At 44.0% G+C, this 23,594-nt stretch overlaps 1 protein-coding gene and 1 long non-coding RNA gene across 4 annotated transcripts; both read left to right on the top strand.

Moving 5' to 3' along the window:
• Positions 1 to 23,213, top strand: LOC115145238 (tetraspanin-4-like). 3 transcript variants are annotated; one of them, XM_029686651.2, is made up of 8 exons: positions 2 to 844; positions 2,261 to 2,330; positions 9,169 to 9,360; positions 9,529 to 9,603; positions 9,931 to 10,026; positions 20,319 to 20,451; positions 20,866 to 20,949; positions 21,260 to 23,213. In XM_029686651.2, the coding sequence occupies exons 2-8, from the start codon at positions 2,262 to 2,264 to the stop codon at positions 21,310 to 21,312; spliced, it is 702 nt and encodes a 233-aa protein (XP_029542511.1). In that variant the 5' UTR covers positions 2 to 844; position 2,261; the 3' UTR covers positions 21,313 to 23,213. The 3 variants fall into 3 exon arrangements, with proteins under 3 accessions (XP_029542514.1, XP_029542511.1, XP_029542513.1); XM_029686653.2 differs by having other exon boundaries at positions 257 to 844; positions 20,319 to 20,432; XM_029686654.2 differs by lacking the exon at positions 20,319 to 20,451 and having other exon boundaries at positions 1 to 844.
• Positions 17,120 to 20,129, top strand: LOC135561436 (uncharacterized). Its single transcript, XR_010459455.1, has 2 exons — positions 17,120 to 18,104; positions 18,158 to 20,129. It is a non-coding gene; the product is annotated as an uncharacterized LOC135561436 (long non-coding RNA).
• Positions 23,214 to 23,594: the final 381 nt, after the last annotated feature.

Genomic DNA, 23,594 nt, shown 5'->3' with positions numbered 1-23,594 from the left:
GAATCAGAGGAAATAGAAGAGAAACAGATCTGCAACTCTGTCAAATAAATGCCTTGATGTCTCTCTGCTCTGCTCTGCTGAATACGATAATCTGACAGAGAATAATGTGTGTTTAGAGAGAGAGAAGGATCTGCTCTGCTCTGCTGAATAGGATAATCTGACAGAGAATAATGTGTGTTTAGAGAGAGAGAAGGAGAGAGGTAGAGAGTGTGAGAGAGAGGGAGGGAGGGAGAGAGATGTGTTGAGTAAGGGGACGGAGGTGAGGAGGAAGAAGGGGCGCTGGAGGAGGGACGGTAAAAATACTGAGAGAGGAGGGGGAGCAAGAGAGAAAAGAGAGCAGCAACAACACAGTCACATCTGGAAGTTATTGAGAAGTAGGGAGGGAGAGAGAAAGAGAGAGAACTGTATTGTGAATTGAAAAGAGGGAGAAAGGATAAACAAACTCTAGATGTAGAGATAGATAGACTTGTTAAATGTATCAACTGAGTTAAAGATTTACGGGAGGACAGAGTTTATCTAAAAGTTGACAAGAATTCTACAGTGGACAGAGAGAAAGAAACAGAGGAAAAGAAAGAGAGAGCGCAAGAAACTGTAATTCTATCCTAAGAACAATCCATACCAAGAGGGGAGAACGACAGAGAGGGAAAACTAATGTAGCTTTCTAATCTGGAGGACCGTCTAAAACAGAACAAAGTGGTCTGAATCAAAACGTATGTTATTGAGTTGAAATTAAATCAACTCAACAAAGGAGAAGTGTCCAGAGAACAAAAGAGGAGTCCCCTAGTCTGGAATTCTTCTACGCATTTGTCTTCCTATCAAGCCTGTGGAGTCAACCGTCAGACAGGTACAGTAGACTTAATTAAAACACACACACACAGTCTTGTACAGCTAACCTTGTGGGGACACACAATTCAGTCCAATTCAAAATCCTATTTTGCCTAACCCCTAACCTTAACTCATATTCTTCATATTCTCACCCCCCCTTAAAAGATTTAGATGCACTATTGTAAAGTGGCTGTTCCACTGGATGTCTTAAGGTGAACGCACCAATTTGTAAGTCGCTCTGGATAAGAGCGTCTGCTAAATGACTTAAATGTAAAATGTAAATGTAATTCTTACCCTTACACTAACCCAAAAAGCTAACCTTAACCCTAACCCTTAACGTTAATCTAGCCCTAACACAAATTCTAACCTTAACCCTAAACTCCCTAGAAATAGCATTTGACCTCATGGGGACTAACAAAATGTCCCCAGTTGGTCAAATGTTTGTTTGTTTACTATTCTTGTGGGGACACACACACACACACACGTTAAAGGTCTCGGCCATTGCAGGTATGCCTTGTCTGTGTATGCATGAATCCTAGTAATGGCATATAATTGCTTTATGATAAATTGGTTGTGTAAGACTGAGACTAATTTATAAGTAATATAATTTACATCAGAACTTAAGCCAAAGTCGTTTTTTTCTTCTTCTGTATTTCTGCCTCCAGTTATGTCCATTCTATGCGTTGAACAAATAAAAACCACTCACACTATTAACATGGATGTCTTTTTGCTTGATCAAGAATTGTTCCCCATTTTCAAAGACTGGCTGACTCTTACTTTACAACTATTAATCAAAGACGTACTCCTCTGTCTCATTCTGTTCTAAGTAGTTTCAAGTCTATTCTACCACACTCTTCTGCCCTCTGGCATTAGCATGCCTTTAGAATGAGCTCTACTTCCAGTCGTGCTATGAGTCATGTTTATCATGTCTCTGGCTGGTCATGGTAACCTTCCACGACCGCCCCACATGAGTTAAATTAGCACGCACACATGCACACACACACAATTAGCAGTCCAGCAGGAGAAGGGAGGTTCCTTCCTGTCCGCTCCAACAAGCTGACTTCCTGTGTGTGGAACAAGTCAGTAGATTCCACCACAGTGACTGTGTGACTTCAGACCCACTCAGGAACACAGCCTATGGAACAAGTCCACCATACACACTGTACTGGCTGGCTAAGAACACTACAACACAGCCCCCCCACACACACACACACACACACAACCGCAGCCACACCATATAAATACCTTTACAAGTAAGCTAACCACAATACACAAAACCATCTGCCACCACAACCACACCTCAAATGTGCTGCATGTCCAAGGTATACTTGAGTAGAGTTAAGTTGATTAAACTTCTCAAGTCTTGAACGTGTAATGAACTAATTAGCTTGAACTTGATATTAGTATATAAAATAATTTGTTCTCTATCTGACAGGATGTCAGCCTCTCGGAGGTGCCTGTGCTGCGTGAAATACCTCATGTTCGTCTTCAACCTCATCTTCTGGGTCAGTACCTTTACATCTCTGTTCTTTGGCATGCCTCAGTTTTTTGAAGGCACAATCTATACGATGATTTTAAACTAATAACATACAGCACAGTATACCCATTGTTTGAACCTTGAAGAATATAACTTACCAAACAACGTGGGAGGGACAGGCTGTTGAAATCACAGATTGGGCTTTTCAGCTCCAATTCCAGTTCTGATCTGTTTCTGGTCTTTGTCTAGTCCTGTTTGTGTGGTTGTATTATGGTGTTCCTCTAGCTCTCTTCTTGTCCTGTTCTGGCTCAGTTCTGGTCTGTTCTACTCTGGCTTTGTTCTAGTTTTGTACTAGTTTTGTTGTGATCCTGTTTTTATTACGTTCAAGTTTGGTCTATTTATTTGTCTCCCAAATTAATACATTTGTGATCCCAGATAAACGTGAATTATGACCTTAGGATGGGGAACAAGTTCACCATGCACCACACATAATGTACACTATTGGCTAACAACACAAGGATGTGAATACAAAATCTGAATGAGATATAATAAAGTGCAAAGTCATAAAGGGCCATGGAGTAAAACATTTTTTTTTAAAGGGTCACAAAGTGGGAAAACACATGATAAAGCCTCTGGTTGGTGCCCCCAGGACATAAAACTACACTCCAATAACTCTGGACATACAGTACTAGTCAAAACTTTGGACACATCTTACTCATTATAGGGTTTTATTTTCTACATTGTAGAACAATTGTAAAGACATCAAAACTATGAAAGAATACATATGGAATGATGTAGTAACCAAAAAAGTTTTAACAAATATATTTTATATTAGAGATTCTTCAAAATAGCCACCCTTTGCCTTGTTGACAGCTTTGCACACTCTTGGCATTCTCTCAACCAGCTTCATGAAGTAGTCACCTGGAATGCATTTCAATTAACCGGTGTGCCTTATTAAAAGTTAACAGTTCAAGTAACAGACAAATCTCAACATCAACTGTTCAGAGGAAACTGCGTGAATCAGGCCTTCAACAAATCAAATCAAATGTTATTGGTCACATACATGTTTAGCAGATGTTATTGCGGGTGAAGTTAAATGCTTGTGTTTCTAGCTCCAACAGGCAGTAATATCTAACAAGTAATATCTAACAATTTCACAACAATACACACAATACATACAAATCTAAAGGAATGGAATTAAGAATATATAAATATTAGATCATGCAATGTCGGAGTGGCATAGACTAAAATACAATAGAATAGAATACAGCATATACACTACCGGTCCAAAATTTTATAACACCTACTCATTCAAGGTTTTTAAATTTGATTTTTTACTATTTTTTACATTGTAGTGAAGACATCAAAACTATGAAATAACACAAATGGAATAATGCAGTAACCAAAAAAGTGTTTAAAAAATAATCTGATGCAACACTCTGGTAAGGGTAAAATAGCCCTTACACAGCCTGGAGGTGTGTTGGTCATTGTCCTGTTGAAAAACAAATTACAGTCCCACTAAGAGCAAACCAGATGGGATGGCGTATCGCTGCAGAATGCTATGGTAGCCATGCTGGTTAAGTGTGCCTTGAATTCTAAATAAATCAAAGACAGTATCACCAGCAAAGCACCCCCACACCATAACACCTCCTCCTCCATGCTTACGGTGGGAAATACACATGCAGAGATCATTCGTTAACCCACAACGCGTCTCACAAAGACACAGCAGTTGGATCCAAAAATCGCCAATTTGGACTCCAGACCAAAGGACAAATTTCCACTAATGTGTCTGTTACTTGAACTCTGTCAAGCATTTATTTGGGCTGCAATTTCGGAGGCAGGTAGCTCTAATGAACATATTCCCTGCAGCAGAGGTAACTCTGGGGCTTCCATTCCTGTGCCAGTCCTCATGAGAGCCAGGTTCATCATAGCGGTTGATGGTTTTTGCGACTGCACTTGAAGAAACTTTCAAAATTCTTATTTTCCGTATTGACTGACCTTCATGTCTTAAAGTAATGATGGGCTGTCGATTCTCTTTGCTTATTTGAGCTGTTCTTACCATAATATGGACTTGGTCTTTTACCAAATCTTCTGTATACCACCCCTACCTTGTCACAACACAACTGACTGGCTTAAACGCATTAAGAAGAAAATAAATTCCACAAATTAACTTTTAAGAAGGCACACCTGTTAATTTAAATGAATTGCAGGTGCAAAGTTGTCATCAAGGCAAACGGTGGCTACTTTGAAGAATCTAAAATCTAAAATAAAAAACAATAATAATAAAATAAAAAAAACATGATTCCATATGTGTTATTTCATAGTTTTGACATATTCACTATTATTCTACCATGTAGAAAATAGTAAAAATAAAGAAAAACCATTCAATGAGTATGTGTGCAGCAAACATTTGACCGGTAGTGTACATATGAGATGGGTAATGCAAAAATATGTAAACATGATTAAAGTGACGAGTGTTCCATTATTAAAGTGGCCAGTGACTTCAAGTCTATGTACAGTATATATGGCAGTAGCCTTTAAGGTGCTAGTGATTTCTATTTAACAATCTGATGGCCTTGAGATAGAAGCTGTTTCTCAGTCTCTCAGTCCCAGCTTTGATGCATCTGTACTGACCTCGCCTTCTGGATGGTAGCAGGGTGAAAAGGCAGTGGCTCGCGTGGTTGGTGTCCTTGATGATCTTTTAAGCCTTCCTGTGACATCGGGTGCTGTTGGTGTCCTGGAGGGCAGGTAGTTTGCCCCCAGTGATGCGTTGGACAGACCGTACCACCCTGGAGAGCCCTGCAGTTGCGGGTGGTGCAGTTGCCCGACAAGATGCTCTCAACTGTGCATCTGTAAAATTTGGTGAGGGTTTTAAGTGCCAAGACAAATGTATTCAGCCTCCTGAGGTTGAAGAGGCGCTGTTGGTTCTTCTTCACCACACTGTCTGTGTGGGTGGACCATTTCAGTTTGTCAGTGATGTGTACCCCTAGGAACTTGAAGCTTTCCACCTTCTCCACTACGGTCCCATCAATGTGCATAGGTGGGTGCTCCCTCTGCTGTTCCCTTGTAGGATTTTTAATGAATTTATTTGCAAATGATGGAGGAAAATAAGTATTTGGTCACCTACAAACAAGCAAGATTTCTGGCTCTCACAGACCTGTAACTTCTTCTTTAAGAGGCTCCTCTGTCCTCCACTCGTTACCTGTATTAATGGCACCTGTTTGAACTTATCAGTATAAAAGACACCTGTCACAACCTCAAACAGTCACACTCCAAACTCCACTATGGCCAAGACCAAAGAGCTGTCAAAGGACACCAGAAACAAAGTTGTAGACCTGCACCCGGCTGGGAAGACTGAATCTGCAATAGGTAAGCAGCTTGGTTTGAAGAAATCAACTGTGGGAGCAATTATTAGGAAATGGAAGACATACAAGACCACTGATAATCTCCCTCGATCTGGGGCTCCACGCAAGATCTCACCCCGTGGGGTCAACATGATCACAAGAACGGTGAGAAAAAATCCCAGAACCACACAGGGGGACCTAGTGAATGACCTGCAGAGAGCTGGGACCAAAGTAACAAAGCCTACCATCAGCAAGGGCATTGAAGATGAAACGTGGCTGGGTCTTTCAGCAGGACAATGATCCCAAACACACCGCCCGAGCAACGAAGGAGTGGCTTCGTAAGAAGCATTTCAAGGTCCTGGAGTGGCCTAGCCAGTCTCCAGATCTCAACCCCATAGAAAATCTTTGGAGGGAGTTGAAAGTCTGTGTTGCCCAGCAACAGCCCCAAAACATCACTGCTCTAGAGGAGATCTGCATGGAGGAATGGGCCAAAATACCAGCAACAGTGTGTGAAAACCTTGTGAAGAGTTACAGAAAACGTTTGACCTCTGTCATTGCCAACAAAGGGTATACAGTGCCTTGCGAAAGTATTCCAAAGTTTGCCACAAGCCACCTGGGAGACACACCAAACATGTGGAAGAAGGTGCTCTGGTCAGATGAAACAATTGCAAAACGTTATGTTTGGCGTAAAAGCAACACAGCTCATCACCCTGAACACACCATCCCCACTGTCAAACATGGTGGTGGCAGCATCATGGTTTGGGCCTGCTTTTCTTCAGCAGGGACAGGGAAGATGGTTAAAATTGATGGGAAGATGGATGGAGCCAAATACAGGACCATTCTGGAAGAAAACCTGATGGAGTCTGCAAAAGACCTGAGACTGGGACGGAGATTTGTCTTCCAACAAGACAATGATCCAAAACATAAAGCAAAATCTACAATGGAATGGTTCAAAAATAAACATATCCAGGTGTTAGATTGGCCAAGTCAAAGTCCAGACTTGAATCCAATCGAGAATCTGTGGAAAGAACTGAAAACTGCTATTCACAAATACTCTCCATCCAACCTCACTGAGCTCGAGCTGTTTTGCAAGGAGGAATGGGAAAAAAATTCAGTCTCTCGATGTGCAAAACTGATAGAGACATACCCCAAGGGACTTACAGCTGTAATCGCAGCAAAAGGTGGCGCTACAAAGTATTAACTTAAGGGGGCTGAATAATTTTGCACGCCCAATTTTTCAGTTTTTGATTTGTTAAAAAAGTTTGAAATATCCAATAAATGTCGTTCCACTTCATGATTGTGTCCCACTTGTTGTTGATTCTTCACAAAAAAATACAGTTTTATATCTTTATGTTTGAAGCCTGAAATGTGGCAAAAGGTCGCAAAGTTCAAGGGGGCCGAATACTTTCGCAAGGCACTGTATAACAAAGTATTGAGATAAACTTTTGTTATTGACCAAATACTTATTTTCCACCATAATTTGCAAATAAATTCATTAAAAATCCTACAATGTGATTTTCTGGATTTTTTTTTTCATTTTGTCTGTCATAGTTGAAGTGTACCTATGATGAAAATGACAGGCCTCGCTCATCTTTTTAAGTGGGAGAACTTGCACATTTGGTGGCTGACTAAATACTTTTTTGCCCCACTGTACATGGCTGTGGCTATAACCGAAGAGACTTCTCTTGGGGTGTAATATGGACAGCATTTGATTGTTAGGTATTCTTGGGTTGGGTGAACAATAGGACTTGGGTTTCTGTATGTTATCACAATCACACCATGAGTAGTTAATCTTCTTCTTCCCAGAGAGATCTATATTCCTGTCCGTGCGATGAACTGAGAACCCAACTGGCTGTACGGACTCAGACAGTATATCCAGAGAGAGCCATGTTTCCATGAAACAGAGTATGTTTCAATTACTGATGTCTCTCTAGAAGGAGATCCTAGCCCTAAGCTTGTCAACTTTATTATCCAGAGGCTGAACATTAGCGAGTAATATACTCGGAAGCGGTGGGTGGTGTGCGCGACTAGGAGTCCACTCCGAATACCTCTTCTCCGCCGGCTGTGTTTTGGATCAGCCTCTGGATTCAGTTCAATTGCCCTGGAGGATACGAACAAAGGATCAAATTCGGGAAAGTCGTATTCCTGCTCAAAATGCTGGTGAGTTACCGCCGAAAGTTATTTCCGGTGGTATGTAATAACAACAAAAAATCAGGGCTAATAATCAAAGAAATAACACATAAAAAAAATTACTGCAAAATTCATTGCCCTGGGAACTAAAAGCACAACTGCCCTATCTGTTGGCGCCATTTTATCATGGTCGAATTGCTGCAAAGAAACCACTACTAGGGGCCAAGAAACACGAGCAATAGACATTAGACCGGTGGAAATCTGTCCTTTGGTCTGATGAGTAAAATGTGCGATTTTTGGTTCCAACCGTCGACAGAATCCAACAGAATCTCCGCATGTGTGGTTCCCACCGTGAAGCATAGAGGAGGAGGTCTGATGGTGTGGGGGTGCTTTGCTGGTGACACTGTCAGTGATTTATTTAGAATTCAAGGCACACTTAACCAGCATGGCTACCACAGCATTCTGCAGTGATACGCCATCCCATCTGGTTTGTGTTTAGTGGGACTCTCGTTTGTTTTTCAAAATGATAATGACCCAACACACCTCCAGGCTGTGTAAGGGCTATTTGACCAAGAAGGAGAGTGATGGAATGCTGCATAAGATGACCTGGCTTCCACAATCACCCAACCTCAACCCAATTGTGAAGGCTTGGGATGAGGACCACAGCGTGAAGGAAAAGCAGCCAACAAGTGCTCAGCATATATGGGAACTCCTTTTAGACTGTTGGAAAAGCATTCCAACAGCTGGTTGAGAGACTGCCAAGAGTGTGCAAAGCTGTCATCAAGGCAAAGGGTGGCTATATTGAAGAATCTCAAATATAAAATATATTTTGATTTGTTTAACACTTTTTTGGTTACTACATGATTTCATATGTGTTATTTCATAGTTTTGTTGTCTTCACTATTATTCTACAATGTAGAAAATAGTAAAAAAATAAAAATAAAACATTGAATGAGTAGGTGTGTCCAAACGTTTGACTGGTACCGTATGTTAGTTGCTAGGAACATATGGAAACACAATCAACGGGAGACTCCTGCCAAATCTCTACGTATGTAGTTCAAGCAGGCAGCATTGATGATCTCATTCTGTTTTCGCTTTTAAAATGCACAACTTATAACACAGGGTAGCATGATCCCATATGCAAGTGCTTTTATACATGTAAACACATACAGATCTGGTACCAGTCACAACAGGCAGGGTGAGTCCCAATGCAAAAACTTCCTTTCCTATGTTCTATCTTCTATCTATGGAGGTGACTACTTCTGACTCGAAAATCTGAGTTTATCTGACAAATGGGTTACTTTTGAGTACTGAAAACATGGGTCAAACTTTGATTTTGGAAAGAACTACCACTACGTATTGTGATTCACCCTAAGTCTTTTACCTCTGTAGCTGGGAGGGTGTGGCCTGTTTGGAGTGGGAGTGTGGCTATCATTCACCCAGTCCGAGTTCTCCTCCCTCCCGCTGTCTTTTCCCTCACTCTCTGCAGCAAACCTACTTCTGGTCGCTGGGGGCGTCACCATGGTGACAGGCTTCCTGGGTTGCCTTGGCGCCCTGAAGGAGCAGCGCTGCCTGCTGATGACGGTGAGTCCCCATGACATCACAATACATGGGTCAACCTCAATCATGTTAAATACCTTTACAAGTCAACTTACCACAACACACAAAACCACATACACACGCACAGGTCCAAATAATTTAAAATATCCATTCACATCCCTAACCCATCTCTCTCTCCCTCCCTCTCCACAGTTCTTTGTAATCCTTTTGCTCCTGGTGTTGACAGAGGTGACTCTAACCCTGGTCCTCCATATCTTTCACAACGAGGTGAGTCCAGTCTACCATCCATCTACAACCCTCCTGGCCACTCATAAAGATCCAGTTTCACCCACTAATGTTTAACAACCTCAAATGGGGGTCGTTAGTAAAGTTTTACCGGTATATTACCACTAAATTAACAACCAGTGTTTAAAAAAAAACGATATACTGATACAGAGATTGATGCAGAAGACAAAGAGGTGGTACAGTCATCTACATTCTAGAGGCCTTCTGTACATCTGCATTTTCCCCTATATCTGTCTCATATGCTGCAAGTATATGAAGGCCCCCACTTCATCTTTCTCTTTCTTTCTCCCTTTCCATCCCTTCTTTCAGCTGGACACGAAAGCTCAGGATGAGTTAAAGGAGGGGATGAAGAATTACTTGACAGACGAAGGACTGAAGAAGTCATGGGACAATGTGCAGAAAATGGTAGAGGGGGATCAAATCAAATCAAATTTATTTGTCACATACACATGGTTAGCAGATGTTAATGCGAGTGTAGCAAAATGCTTGTGCTTCTAGTTCCGACAATGCAGTAATAACCAACGAGTAATCTAACCTAACAATTCCAAAACTACTACCTTATACACACAAGTGTAAAGGGATAAAGAATATGTACATAAAGATATATGAATGAGTGATGGTACAGAACGGCATAGGCAAGATGCAGTAGATGGTATAGAGTACAGTATACACATATGAGATGAGTAATGTAGGGTATGTAAACAAAGTGGCATAGTTTAAAGTGGCTAGTGATACATGTATTACATAAAGATGCAGTAGATGATATAGAGTACATTTACATTTAAGTCATTTAGCAGACGCTCTTATCCAGAGCGACTTACAAATTGGTGCATTCACCTTATGACATCCAGTGGAGCAGCCACTTTACAATAGTGCATCTAAATCTTTTAAGGGGGGGGGTGAGAAGGATTACTTTATCCTATCCTAGGTATTCCTTAAAGAGGTGGGGTTTCAGGTGTCTCCGGAAGGTGGTGATTGACTCCGCTGTCCTGGCGTCGTGAGGGAGTTTGTTCCACCATTGGGGGGCCAGAGCAGCGAACAGTTTTGACTGGGCTGAGCGGGAACTGTACTTCCTCAGTGGTAGGGAGGCGAGCAGGCCAGAGGTGGATGAACGCAGTGCCCTTGTTTGGGTGTAGGGCCTGATCAGAGCCTGGAGGTACTGAGGTGCCGTTCCCCTCACAGCTCCGTAGGCAAGCACCATGGTCTTGTAGCGGATGCGAGCTTCAACTGGAACCCAGTGGAGAGAGCGGAGGAGCGGGGTGACGTGAGAGAACTTGGGAAGGTTGAACACCAGACGGGCTGCGGCGTTCTGGATGAGTTGTAGGGGTTTAATGGCACAGGCAGGGAGCCCAGCCAACAGCGAGTTGCAGTAATCCAGACGGGAGATGACAAGTGCCTGGATTAGGACCTGCGCCGCTTCCTGTGTGAGGCAGGGTCGTACTCTGCGGATGTTGTAGAGCATGAACCTACAGGAACGGGCCACCGCCTTGATGTTAGTTGAGAACGACAGGGTGTTGTCCAGGATCACGCCAAGGTTCTTAGCGCTCTGGGAGGAGGACACAGTGGAGTTGTCAACCGTGATGCCGAGATCATGGAACGGGCAGTCCTTCCCCGGGAGGAAGAGCAGCTCCGTCTTGCCGAGGTTCAGCTTGAGGTGGTGATCCGTCATCCACACTGATATGTCTGCCAGACATGCAGAGATGCGATTCGCCACCTGGTCATCAGAAGGGGGAAAGGAGAAGATTAATTGTGTGTCGTCTGCATAGCAATGATAGGAGAGACCATGTGAGGTTATGACAGAGCCAAGTGACTTGGTGTATAGCGAGAATAGGAGAGGGCCTAGAACAGAGCCCTGGGGGACACCAGTGGTGAGAGCACGTGGTGAGGAGACGGATTCTCGCCACGCCACCTGGTAGGAGCGACCTGTCAGGTAGGACGCAATCAAGCGTGGGCCGCGCCGGAGATGCCCAACTCGGAGAGGGTGGAGAGGAGGATCTGATGGTTCACAGTATCGAAGGCAGCCGATAGGTCTAGAAGGATGAGAGCAGAGGAGAGAGAGTTAGCTTTAGCAGTGCGGAGCGCCTCCGTGATACAGAGAAGAGCAGTCTCAGTTGAATGACTAGTCTTGAAACCTGACTGATTTGGATCAAGAAGGTCATTCTGAGAGAGATAGCGGGAGAGCTGGCCAAGGACGGCACGTTCAAGGGTTTTGGAGAGAAAAGAAAGAAGGGATACTGGTCTGTAGTTGTTGACATCGGAGGGATCGAGTGTAGGTTTTTTCAGAAGGGGTGCAACTCTCGCTCTCTTGAAGACGGAAGGGACGTAGCCAGCGGTCAGGGATGAGTTGATGAGCGAGGTGAGGTAAGGGAGAAGGTCTCCGGAAATGGTCTGGAGAAGAGAGGAGGGGATGGGGTCAAGCGGGCAGGTTGTTGGGCGGCCGGCCGTCACAAGACGCGAGATTTCATCTGGAGAGAGAGGGGAGAAAGAGGTCAGAGCACAGGGTAGGGCAGTGTGAGCAGAACCAGCGGTGTCGTTTGACTTAGCAAACGAGGATCGGATGTCGTCGACCTTCTTTTCAAAATGGTTGACGAAGTCATCTGCAGAGAGGGAGGAGGGGGGGAGGGGAGGGGGATTCAGGAGGGAGGAGAAGGTGGCAAAGAGCTTCCTAGGGTTAGAGGCAGATGCTTGGAATTTAGAGTGGTAGAAAGTGGCTTTAGCAGCAGCGACAGAAGAGGAAAATGTAGAGAGGAGGGAGTGAAAGGATGCCAGGTCCGCAGGGAGGCGAGTTTTCCTCCATTTCCGCTCGGCTGCCCGGAGCCCTGTTCTGTGAGCTCGCAATGAGTCGTCGAGCCACGGAGCGGGAGGGAGGACCGAGCCGGCCTGGAGGATAGGGGACATAGAGAGTCAAAGGATGCAGAAAGGGAGGAGAGGAGGGTTGAGGAGGCAGAATCAGGAGATAGGTTGAGAAGGTTTGAGCAGAGGGAAGAGATGATAGGATGGAAGAGGAGAGAGTAGCGGGGAGAGAGAGCGAAGGTTGGGACGGCGCGATACCATCCGAGTAGGGGCAGTGTGGGAAGTGTTGGATGAGAGCGAGAGGGAAAAGGATACAAGGTAGTGGTCGGAGACTTGGAGGGGAGTTGCAATGAGGTTAGTGGAAGAACAGCATCTAGTAAAGATGAGGTCGAGCGTATTGCCTGCCTTGTGAGTAGGGGGGGAAGGTGAGAGGGAGAGGTCAAAAGAGGAGAGGAGTGGAAAGAAGGAGGCAGAGAGGAATGAGTCAAAGGTAGACGTGGGGAGGTTAAAGTCGCCCAGAACTGTGAGAGGTGAGCCGTCCTCAGGAAAGGAGCTTATCAAGGCATCAAGCTCATTGATGAATTCTCCGAGGGAACCTGGAGGGCGATAAATGATAAGGATGTTAAGCTTGAAAGGGCTGGTAACTGTGACAGCATGGAATTCAAAGGAGGCGATAGACAGATGGATAAGGGGAGAAAGAGAGAATGACCACTTTGGGAGAGATGAGGATCCCGGTGCCACCACCCCGCTGACCAGAAGCTCTCGGGGTGTGCGAGAACACGTGGGCGGACGAAGAGAGAGCAGTAGGAGTAGCAGTGTTATCTGTGGTGATCCATGTTTCCGTCAGTGCCAAGAAGTCGAGGGACTGGAGGGAGGCATAGGCTGAGATGAACTCTGCCTTGTTGGCCGCAGATCGGCAGTTCCAGAGGCTACCGGAGACCTGGAACTCCACGTGGGTCGTGCGCGCTGGGACCACCAGATTAGGGTGGCCGCGGCCACGCGGTGTGGAGCGTTTGTATGGTCTGTGCAGAGAGGAGAGAACAGGGATAGACAGACACATAGTTGACAGGCTACAGAAGAGGCTACGCTAATGCAAAGGAGATTGGAATGACAAGTGGACTACACGTCTCGAATGTTCAGAAAGTTGAGCTTACGTAGCAAGAATCTTATTGACTAAAATGATTAAAAATGATACAGTACTGCTGAAGTAGGCTAGCTGGCAGTGGCTGCGTTGTTGACTTTGTAGGCTAGCTGGCAGTGGCTGCGTTGTTGATTCGGGGGCTAGCTGGCTAGCTAGCAGTGTTGATTACGTTACGTTGCGTTAAAAGAACGACAATAGCTGGCTAGGTAACCTAGAAAATCGCTCTAGACTACACAATTATCTTTGATACAGAGACGGCTATGTAGCTAGCTATGTAGCTAGCTACGATCAAACAAATCAAACCGTTGTACTGTAATGAAATGAAATGAAAATGTGATACTACCTGTGGAGCGAGGCGGAATGTGACCGGGTTGTTGAGTCTAATCGGTAGACGTTGGCTAGCTGTTGGCTAGCTAGCAGTGTCTCCTACGTTAAGGACGACAAATAGCTGGCTGCGTTGTTGATTCAGGGGCTAGCTGGCTAGCTAGCTAGCAGTGTTGATTACGTTACGTTGCGTTAAAAGAACGACAATAGCTGGCTAGGTAACCTAGAAAATCGCTCTAGACTACACAATTATCTACACAATTATCTTTGATACAGAGACGGCTATGTAGCTAGCTATGTAGACGGTGGGCGTTAGCTAGCTGGCTAGCTGCTGGGCAGATACGTTAGGACGACGAAATACGATAATTACGCAATTATCTTTGATACAAAGATGGCTATGTAGCTAGCTAAGAAGAAATTGCTAAGATTAGACAAATCAAACCGTTGTACTATAATGAAATGTAATGAAATGTAATGAAAAGTTATACTACCTGCAGACCGAAGTGCAGACCGAAGTGCGGATGCGACTGCTCGCTCCAACCTCTACTCCGCTACAACAGTATATACATATACATATGAGATGAGTAATGTAGGGTATGTAAACATTATATTAAGTAGCATTGTTTAAAGTGGCTAGTGATATATTTTACATCAATTTCCATCAATTCCCATTATTAAAGTGGCTGGAGTTGAGTTAGTGTGTTGGCAGCAGCCACTCAATGTTAGTGGTGGCTGTTTAACAGTCTGATGGCCTTGAGATAGAAACTGTTTTTCAGTCTCTCGGTCACTGCTTTGATGCACCTGTACTGACCTCGCCTTCTGGATGATAGCGCTGCTGCGCCTTCTTCATGATGCTGTCTGTGTGGGTGGACCAATTCAGTTTGTCTGTGATGTGTACGCCGAGGAACTTAAAACTTACTACCCTCTCCACTACTGTCCCATCGATGTGGATAGGGGGGTGCTCCCTCTGCTGTTTCCTGAAGTCCACAATCATCTCCTTAGTTTTGTTAACGTTTAAGTGAGGTTATTTTCCTGACACCACACTCCGAGGGCCCTCACCTCCTCCCTGTAGGCTGTCTCGTCGTTGTTGGTAATCAAGCATACCACTGTAGTGTCGTCCGCAAACTTGATGATTGAGTTGGAGGTGTGCATGGCCACGCAGTCGTGGGTGAACAGGGAGTACAGGAGAGGGCTCAGAACGCACCCTTGTGGGGCCCCAGTGTTGAGGATCAGCGGGGTGGAGATGTTGTTACCTACCCTCACCACCTGGGGGCAGCCCGTCAGGAAGTCCAGTACCCAGTTGCAAAGGGCGGGGTCGAGACCCAGGGTCTCGAGCTTGATGACGAGTTTGGAGGGTACTATGGTGTTTAATGCTGAGCTGTAGTTGATAAACAGCATTCTCACATAGGTATTCCTCTTATCCAGATGGGTTAGGGACGTGTGCAGTGTGGTTGAGATTGCATTGTCTGTGGACCTATTTGGGCGGTAAGCAAATTGGAGTGGGTCTAGGGTGTCAGGTAGGGTGGAGGTGATATGGTCCTTGACTAGTCTCCCAAAGCACTTCATGATGACGGAAGTGAGTGCTACGGGGCGGTAGTCATTTAGCTCAGTTACCTTAGCTTTCTTGGGAAGAGGAACAATGGTGGCCCTCTTGAAGCATGTGGGAACAGCAGACTGGGATAAGGATTGATTGAATATGTCCGTAAACACATCAGCCAGCTGGTCTGCGCATGCTCTGAGGACACGGCTGGGGATGCCGTCTGGGCCTGCAGCCTTGCGAGGGTTAACACGTTTAAATGTTTTACTCATGTTGGCTGCAGTGAAGGAGAGTCTGCATGTTTTGGTTGCGGGCCGTGTCAGTGGCACTGTATTGTCCTCAAAGCGGGCAAAAAAGTTATTTAGTCTGCCTGGGAGCAAGACATCCTGGTCCGTGACGGGGCTGGTTTTCTTTTTATAATCCGTGATTGACTGTAGACCCTGCCACATACCTCTTGTGTCTGAGCCGTTGAATTGCGACTCTACTTTGTCTCTATACTGACGCTTAGCTTGTTTGATTGCCTTGCGGAGGGAATAGCTACACTGTTTGTATTCGGTCATGTTTCCGGTCACCTTGCCCTGGTTAAAAGCAGCTGTTCGTGCTTTCAGTTTCACGCGAATGCTGCCATCAATCCACAGTTTCTGGTTTGGGAATGTTTTAATCGTTGCTATGGGAACGTCATCTTCAATGCACTTTCTAATGAACTCGCTCACCGAATCAGCGTATTCGTCAATGTTGTTGTTGGACGCAGTGCGGAACATATCCCAGTCCACGTGATGGAAGCAGTCTTGGAGCGTGGAATCAGATTGGTCGGACCAGCGTTGAACAGATCTGAGCCCGGGAGCTTCTTGTTTTAGCTTCTGTCTGTAGGCAGGGAGCAACAAAATGGAGTCGTGGTCAGCTTTTCCGAAAGGAGGGCAGGGGAGGGCCTTATATGCGTCGCGGAAGTTAGAATAGCAATGATCCAAGGTTTTACCAGCCCTGGTTGCGCAAACAATATGCTGATACAATTTAGGGAGTCTTGTTTTCAGATTAGCCTTGTTAAAATCCCCAGTTACAATGAATGCAGCCTCAGGATATGCGGTTTCCAGTTTGCATAGAGTTTAATAAAGTTAGTTCAGGGCCATCGATGTGTCTGCTTGGGGGGGAATATATACGGCTGTGATTATAATCGAAGAGAATTCCCTTAGTAGATAATGCGGTCAACATTTGATTGTGAGGAATTCTAAATCAGGTGAACAGAAGGACTTGAGTTCCTTTATGTTGTTGTGACCACACCACGTCTCGTTAACCATAAGGCATACACCCCTGCCCCTCTTCTTACCAGAAAGATGTTTGTTTCTGTCGGCGCGATGCGTGAAGAAACCAGCTGGCTGCACCGATTCCGTTAGAGTCTCTCGAATGAGCCATGTTTCCATGAAGCAAAGAACGTTACAGTCTCTGATGTCCCTCTGGAATGCTACCCTTGCTCGGATTTCATCAACCTTGTTGTCAAGAGACTGGACATTGGCGAGAAGTATGCTAGGGAGTGGTGCGCGATGTGCCCGTCTCCGGAGCCTGACCAGAAGACCACTTCGTTTCCCTCTTTTTCAACGTCTTTGTTTTGGGTCGCAGGCTGGGATCTATTCCGTTGTCCTGGGTGAAAGGCAGAACACAGGATCCACTTCGGGAAAGTCATATTCCTGGTCGTACTGATGGTGAGTTGACGTTGCTCTTATATTCAGTAGTTCTTCCCGACTGTATGTAATGAAACCTAAGATTACCTGGGGTACCAATGTAAGAAATAACACGTAAAAAAAAAAAAGCTGCATAGTTTCCTAGGAACGCGAAGCGAGGCGGCCATCTCTGTCTGCGCCGGAAGTAGGGTTAGGGGAAACCCACCAATCTCTAGTTTGTCACCTTATATGGTGCTTGTGTCTGTTCTGTGTATATTTTGTGTATTTCGTGCTTTATCACTTAATCTGACTGACGATGATAGTAAGGGCTTACACTGAGTATAGAAAACATTAAGAACACCTGCTCGTTCCGTGACATACACTGACCAGGGGAATTGAGAGGTGAAAGCTATAATCCCTTATTGATGTCACTTATTAAAATCTACTTCAATCAGTGTAGATGAAGGGTAGGAAACGGGTTAAAGGAAGATTTTTAAGCCTTGAGACAATTGAGACGTATTGTGTATATGTGCCATTCAGAGGGTGAATGAGGCAAGAACAAATATTTACGTGCCTTTTAATGGGGTATGGTAGTAGTTGCCAGGTGCACCGGTGCAATGCTGCTGGGTTTTCACAATCAATAGTTTCCCATGTGTATCAAGAATGGTCAAACAGCCAATTTACCACAACTGTGGGATGTTTTGGAATCAGTATGGGCCACCATCCCTGTGAAACACTTTCAACACCTTGTAGAGGTGCCCCGACGAACTGAAGCTGTTGGTTAAATTATTTACAATTTGTGTCATTATTTCGACAGGCTATACAGCCTACACTTTCTCGTTTTGAACTTCTAATTTGACAGCTCTAATGCAGTTACACATCCGACATCGCAAAAACACCAGGGGTGCGTTCAGTTCACTTGAATGCTTGCTACGTTGTGGAACAGCTTGTACTGAATGACATGTTTCCCCAAAACGTTCTTGAACAGACTTTGAGGTACGTTTGGTCTGTTTGGTGGGTGTGCCGGAGTGTGGCTTGAATCAATGACAGACGTATTTAAAAGGCAGAGGTGCATTTTTAAATCAGAATCCAACCCCTCCCTGTTTTTTAACTGGTCGTTCAGTATAGCAGTTTACCTTCAATTTAACGTTCTATTAAGTTTTATGTACTGCACGCAGCCCAGCTATGCGGGTGTAGGCCATCCCGGCCTTAGTGATCATCCCGGCCTTGGAAATCAGCTAATTTCCTGCAATTCATTTTACTATCATATGCTATCTGGGGGCCCCCCGACCTCCTGATGTGGACCCCAAAAAACCCCAAATTAAAAATGTCACGTTTTTGGGGGGCTTGGGGGCCCGGAGCACGTGCCCTGCATGCCCGTTTCGGTAATCCGGCCCTGTACCCTCTCCCATAACAGGAAAAAGCTGAAGGATGGGCTGGAGAAATGTAACCACTCTCAAATTTAAAGACATAGCTATGGATGCTAGAGGGGTATCCTACAAAGCACGCTATATCTACTCAGAGTTATCGAAAGCTAACCCGCTTCAATTAGCTTTACATCCCAGATAAGGCTTCATCCATACTACATTGGTGGATATTGCTCGTTCTCCTGCCGCTAACTCTAGCAGGCTTGTAACTGCACACCCAACTTTTCATTGAGACAATGCTGAAACATCAATCCGTGGGTGAGTCCGTGCCATATTTTCAATTGTGCCGAAATCAAAATGAAAGAAAAGTTATCTTGCAAATTCAGCAGCGTGAAATAGGCTTTTAGAAGTGCCGTTATTGTATTAATTATCATTAATATGCTTATCAATGCACAAACTCCTTTTTCCCCCCACTCTATTTATTAAGTCATACAAAAATGTTACATTGCGTGAAGTTTCATTCTGTCATTACATTGCATTCTGTCATTACTAAATGTGTAATTTTACATTTTAACCAAAACATTTTACACACAAATAAAAGTGGTTAATAAAATATTTAAAATCAGTCAACTTCCTCAAATGAAGGGGATGATGATGCAATCTTTGCAAGGGGGAGGGATCTCGCCCTCAACTCGCAGCTCAGTCAGTTCATGCAGGGTAAATGGAGTTAGCCGTGAGTTCTGACTGATTCGTTGCCATAGAAATGTACCTGGCAAAAGGTGAGCCACATTCGTATGACCAGTTATACCTAGTTGAACTCAGAGTTGACCTTAGTTACCTCCTAACTCCTCAAACCTGCTTCGTAGGATACCCCTTAGAACTGACCATCCATTGTTTTACTTTGTTTACAAACATTGGAGTAAAACAAGCTTATATTTTGGGGTGCTCTGGTGGGGTACGACAGTTGAACTAAGCTTATGAGGCATTTATAAGTTATATTCTTCAACAATCAATGGCTACATATCATTAATTTATATGTCCAAATATGGATGTAGCTATTGCAGATTGTCCCTTTTCAGGGACCTGACTTAACCAGTCAGCAAGCTACTGTAGCTGTTCCAGTAGACTTATTATGCGAACACTAGTTAGCATTGGCTCGCGAAAATACCTCTAACTTCCTTCATACTGGACACAGAGACATAAAAATAGTATCAATGAGTTTGCGTAAGTAGAAAAGGGGCCAACATCTGGCACTATCCCTTTAAATCTCCCGAATTGGCTAGAAAGTTACATCCATGTACATATGGTATAGTATTGTAGCGACCCGCACAGACAGCTGTGTCTTATGTGCTAGGCTAGGAGGTGGTTGTGTTGTACTGACCAGTACCCAGTGTTCGCGGGGTCCGACATGTCAATCAACCTGCTATCTGCCAATCACGGGAATGCCTGGAATGTTCTGATGCCGGGCATCCTGGTGGTTGGCGGAGTGGCGTGGAGGGGGGTTGGGCAGGGGGGTGGAGCATTGGAAGTTAAGACCAGGTTCCGCTTTTGTTCTCTGTCTTACGTCTGGGCTTCACAAGAGAAGGTCACGATTGGCTTGTGGGTTATCTGTCATCTTTTTGGCGTGTGCTACGGCCCAAACAGTAGCCTGTGTAAAGTTGGTTTAATAAACCGTCAATTCGCAAACTCAAGCCTCTGTCTGGACAATTGTTCATTTATGATCTAGTCAGGTCATTACAGTATCAGTGAGTCTGAGGGGCTGTGCAGTTGCTGATTCAGGGACACATTTTTTAGGGGCACATTTTCAAACAAACAAACTAACGATCTGAAAGAGTCAGAGACCAACAGAGATAATAACAAATGCAATATTTGTTTCTTAGTTCAAGTGCTGCGGCGTGACCAACAAAACAGATTGGTACCTCGTGGTCAACGGAACGCTCCCCTTTTCCTGCTGCTCCGGGGGGATGGACCAATGTGTTGAAGGATGGATCGAGGTCAGACTACTTCTCAAATGTAGGGGGGACGGGGAGGAGGGAGAGTCAAGGTTCAACAGCCTGCTCACAAGACATTTCCCAGCTGTCTACATGTCTTGCTGTGCGATGTGCATGTGCGCTCACACTTACAAGAATGTAAAGAATGACCCTGACTGTATACAATTGATTTTCTCGACTGTGTTCTTTCAACACTCAAATCTCATCAACATATTGCTCTCCTTCTCACTCACATCTGTCCTCCTCTCTTCTCTCCTCTACCCCACCCCCATCTCTCTCTCTGTCCCCCACCCTCCCCCTCATCTACTGCTCCTTTGCCTTTGCCCTTTTCTCTTCCCCTTTTCCTCTCACATTTCCCTCTCCTCCTCCCATCCCTCCCTCTCCTCCATCCCCTTTGTCCTTCTCTCTTCTCACGGTTTCCTCTTCCCTCTCTCAGCCGTGTTATCAGAAGGCCAGACAGTGGCTCTTGGACAACATCCTCTCTGTCCTGGTGTTTGGAGTCTGCATTGGCATTGTCCAGGTAACTACCACATATTAATTGATCAATCAATTTCCACCAAGCAGGATCATTGTTAGTCAACTAAATGTGCTTAACACCCAGATATAACTTAACTGGCATGTTTACGAAGAAAGCTTGAATCTGGGTTATTGCGAATATTTAGTCTGTTGTAACATATCTAAACTTGATGAACTAAGAAATATGAGCTTCAAACATTGAGTTTAAAAAATCTAAACATTTTGGAAAGTTATCTGGCAAACAATTAACTTATCCGGTTTTGTGAAATATAGGTCACCATTTTTATAACTCAAACATTCTCTTGTCGTTTCAGATCCTGGCTCTGATTTTCTCCCTGCTGATGTACTGCCAGATCCTCCGTGCTGAGAAGTACCTGGACTGATCTGGGACTGGTCCTTCACAGACAGGAGAAGCTGAATGAGAGACTCCCTAGCTGGCACAGAGTTCCTCTAACGTTTCTTTAAGGTTTTCCTTCGGTTATTTAAAAAATAACTTCTCCACGCCGATGTGGGAACTAAAAAGAACAGTGTTAGCTGGTGTGTTTTATACCAACGGCTGAGGATGGTTTTTCAGAACATTAAATCCAGATCAAAATCATCCTTTTTGTGGGTTCAATTCTGTTAAGTTTAATCAAATATATTTGAATGAGAACATATCACCCATTTGAAGGGTTATTTTCATCTGGATTGATGGTTCTTAGAACACTGCACTAAAAACCATGGGGCACATTCCAGGTCGTCTTCATTGCGGTCATGTTGCTCAGATCTCACAACGCCTGGTGAAGTGTAATTCAATTGGCTTTAAGAGATCTGATCATCTGGAATACAGCCCTTTACTTATCATGTATAAAGAAGGACATTATTTGTAACTATTGGGGACTACGTGCTACTTGTCACTTTCACTATTAGGCGATACTAATAATATTGTTTAGTAGTGAAAATATAAAGTACTTGCCCTGATGTCTATGGACAAGCAGTGAGACTTGCCCCAAAAAAACACTTACACTATTCTGTTCAACTGCAGCATATTTTAAACAAAAGTCTAAACTATATGATTTAAAGTGAGCCTTACCAAAACAAATTAAATGTAAATACATTGTAATTTGTATGCATGTGAAGTGGTAGTTTTGTGAACTTCAGCATTTTGTAAAATACACAAATGTATGACTCTGATTGTGAATGCGGTAATAGTTCAAATAACTTGTTTTCCATATTGTGCGTATGAGGTGTTGTCGGTATGAATTCACTTCTCTTATAGTTGAGACGAGCCTATGCTTTCATATACTTATTCAGTCCAATAGACAACTGAAGAGGTAATTGACTTGAAAACAGGGTTCGTCATTCTAATGAAATATATATCACATATATAAATGGACTATGAAAGTATGCTATTTAATTATGATCTGCGGTCATAACACCAAGTAATGAAACCCAAACCAAACCAATGACTACACTGTACAGTGTTTTGTAAAACATGTCTATAGAAAAACGTTGATAAGAAAATAATTGTACAAGTACACATGATTCTCAGACATAAATACAATTGTGACAATTCACGTGTCGTAGTGTTATAAAAAGCTAATGCCTTCTCCGTCTCTCACCACAGGAGAGACTGAGGTCATAGGAAGGGCCCTGAGTTCTACCTGACCTGACCGGAAATAACTCCAGGCCTTTGTCATAGATTACAGTTCATACAGTATTCCTGTGTAGTAAGGCTTTCCGAGCTGCCTTGATGGTGTAGGGTTGTCAGTCATACTCCAAAATCTCTAGCAAACTGGACGATACTTTCCTGCAGATGGAAAATGGGAGACGTAGGATTAGATTTTGAGGGAAATTCAGCACCAGATGCCTGCTGTGGTCAGTGACTTCTGCCTCCTGGTGGTTGTGTTTGAAAACAACCTTTAAACAGATAGGGGGCGCCAACGTCCACATTTACATTTTTAAAAAGAGGGGTTATCTTACAATGTCACAAAAACGATGCGCATGCTTCAATGGGGCAGAAATCCGTGTGTTGTTGCGATTCTGGATGGCTAGAAGGCTAGCAACAATGACAAGATGCCATGTGGGGAATCGTAGGTGGCTCGTTTCAGCTAGTTTTAACTTGTTTTTGATACCAAGTCTTGTTTTGATGCATTTTGACTGATGTCACTTCTATGCTAACATGGTCAGAATTCCCTAGCTAGCTAACCAACACCACAAAAAGTGCTCTTTGTGCAAATGTATTTATGTTTTCAATAAACATTGGAGATGAAATATAGTTTACAACAATCTAAGTGAATCCCGTCTGATTTGCCCCATAGTTGCGCAGGTATCGGTTTTGTTGCTAAACAACCAACCAGTCTATACAACCAAACAAATTACTCTTATAGAATACATGTATATATTCTTCACATATTTAGCTTTTTAGAAGAAATGGAAAACAATGGATGATAGACCGGGGGGAGCACACCATACGAGGGTATGTAGTTCGTAACAGTGTAGGTAGTTCGTAACGGTGTAGGTAGTTAGTTAGTAAATGCAGTGTCAGGTGAACTAGATCTAGTTCTACACCAGAAGCCTTACCTTGTAGTGGATGGCTTCCCATTCCATAGACAGTACCTGGACGAGCTGGCGCACCATTTCTTCTTTCTGGGGACAGGAGAGATGGAT

The sequence above is a fragment of the Oncorhynchus nerka genome, linkage group LG17 (genome assembly GCF_034236695.1).
Source record: "Oncorhynchus nerka isolate Pitt River linkage group LG17, Oner_Uvic_2.0, whole genome shotgun sequence".
Lineage (NCBI taxonomy): Eukaryota > Metazoa > Chordata > Actinopteri > Salmoniformes > Salmonidae > Oncorhynchus > Oncorhynchus nerka.
This window is presented reverse-complemented; position numbering and strand designations above follow the sequence as displayed.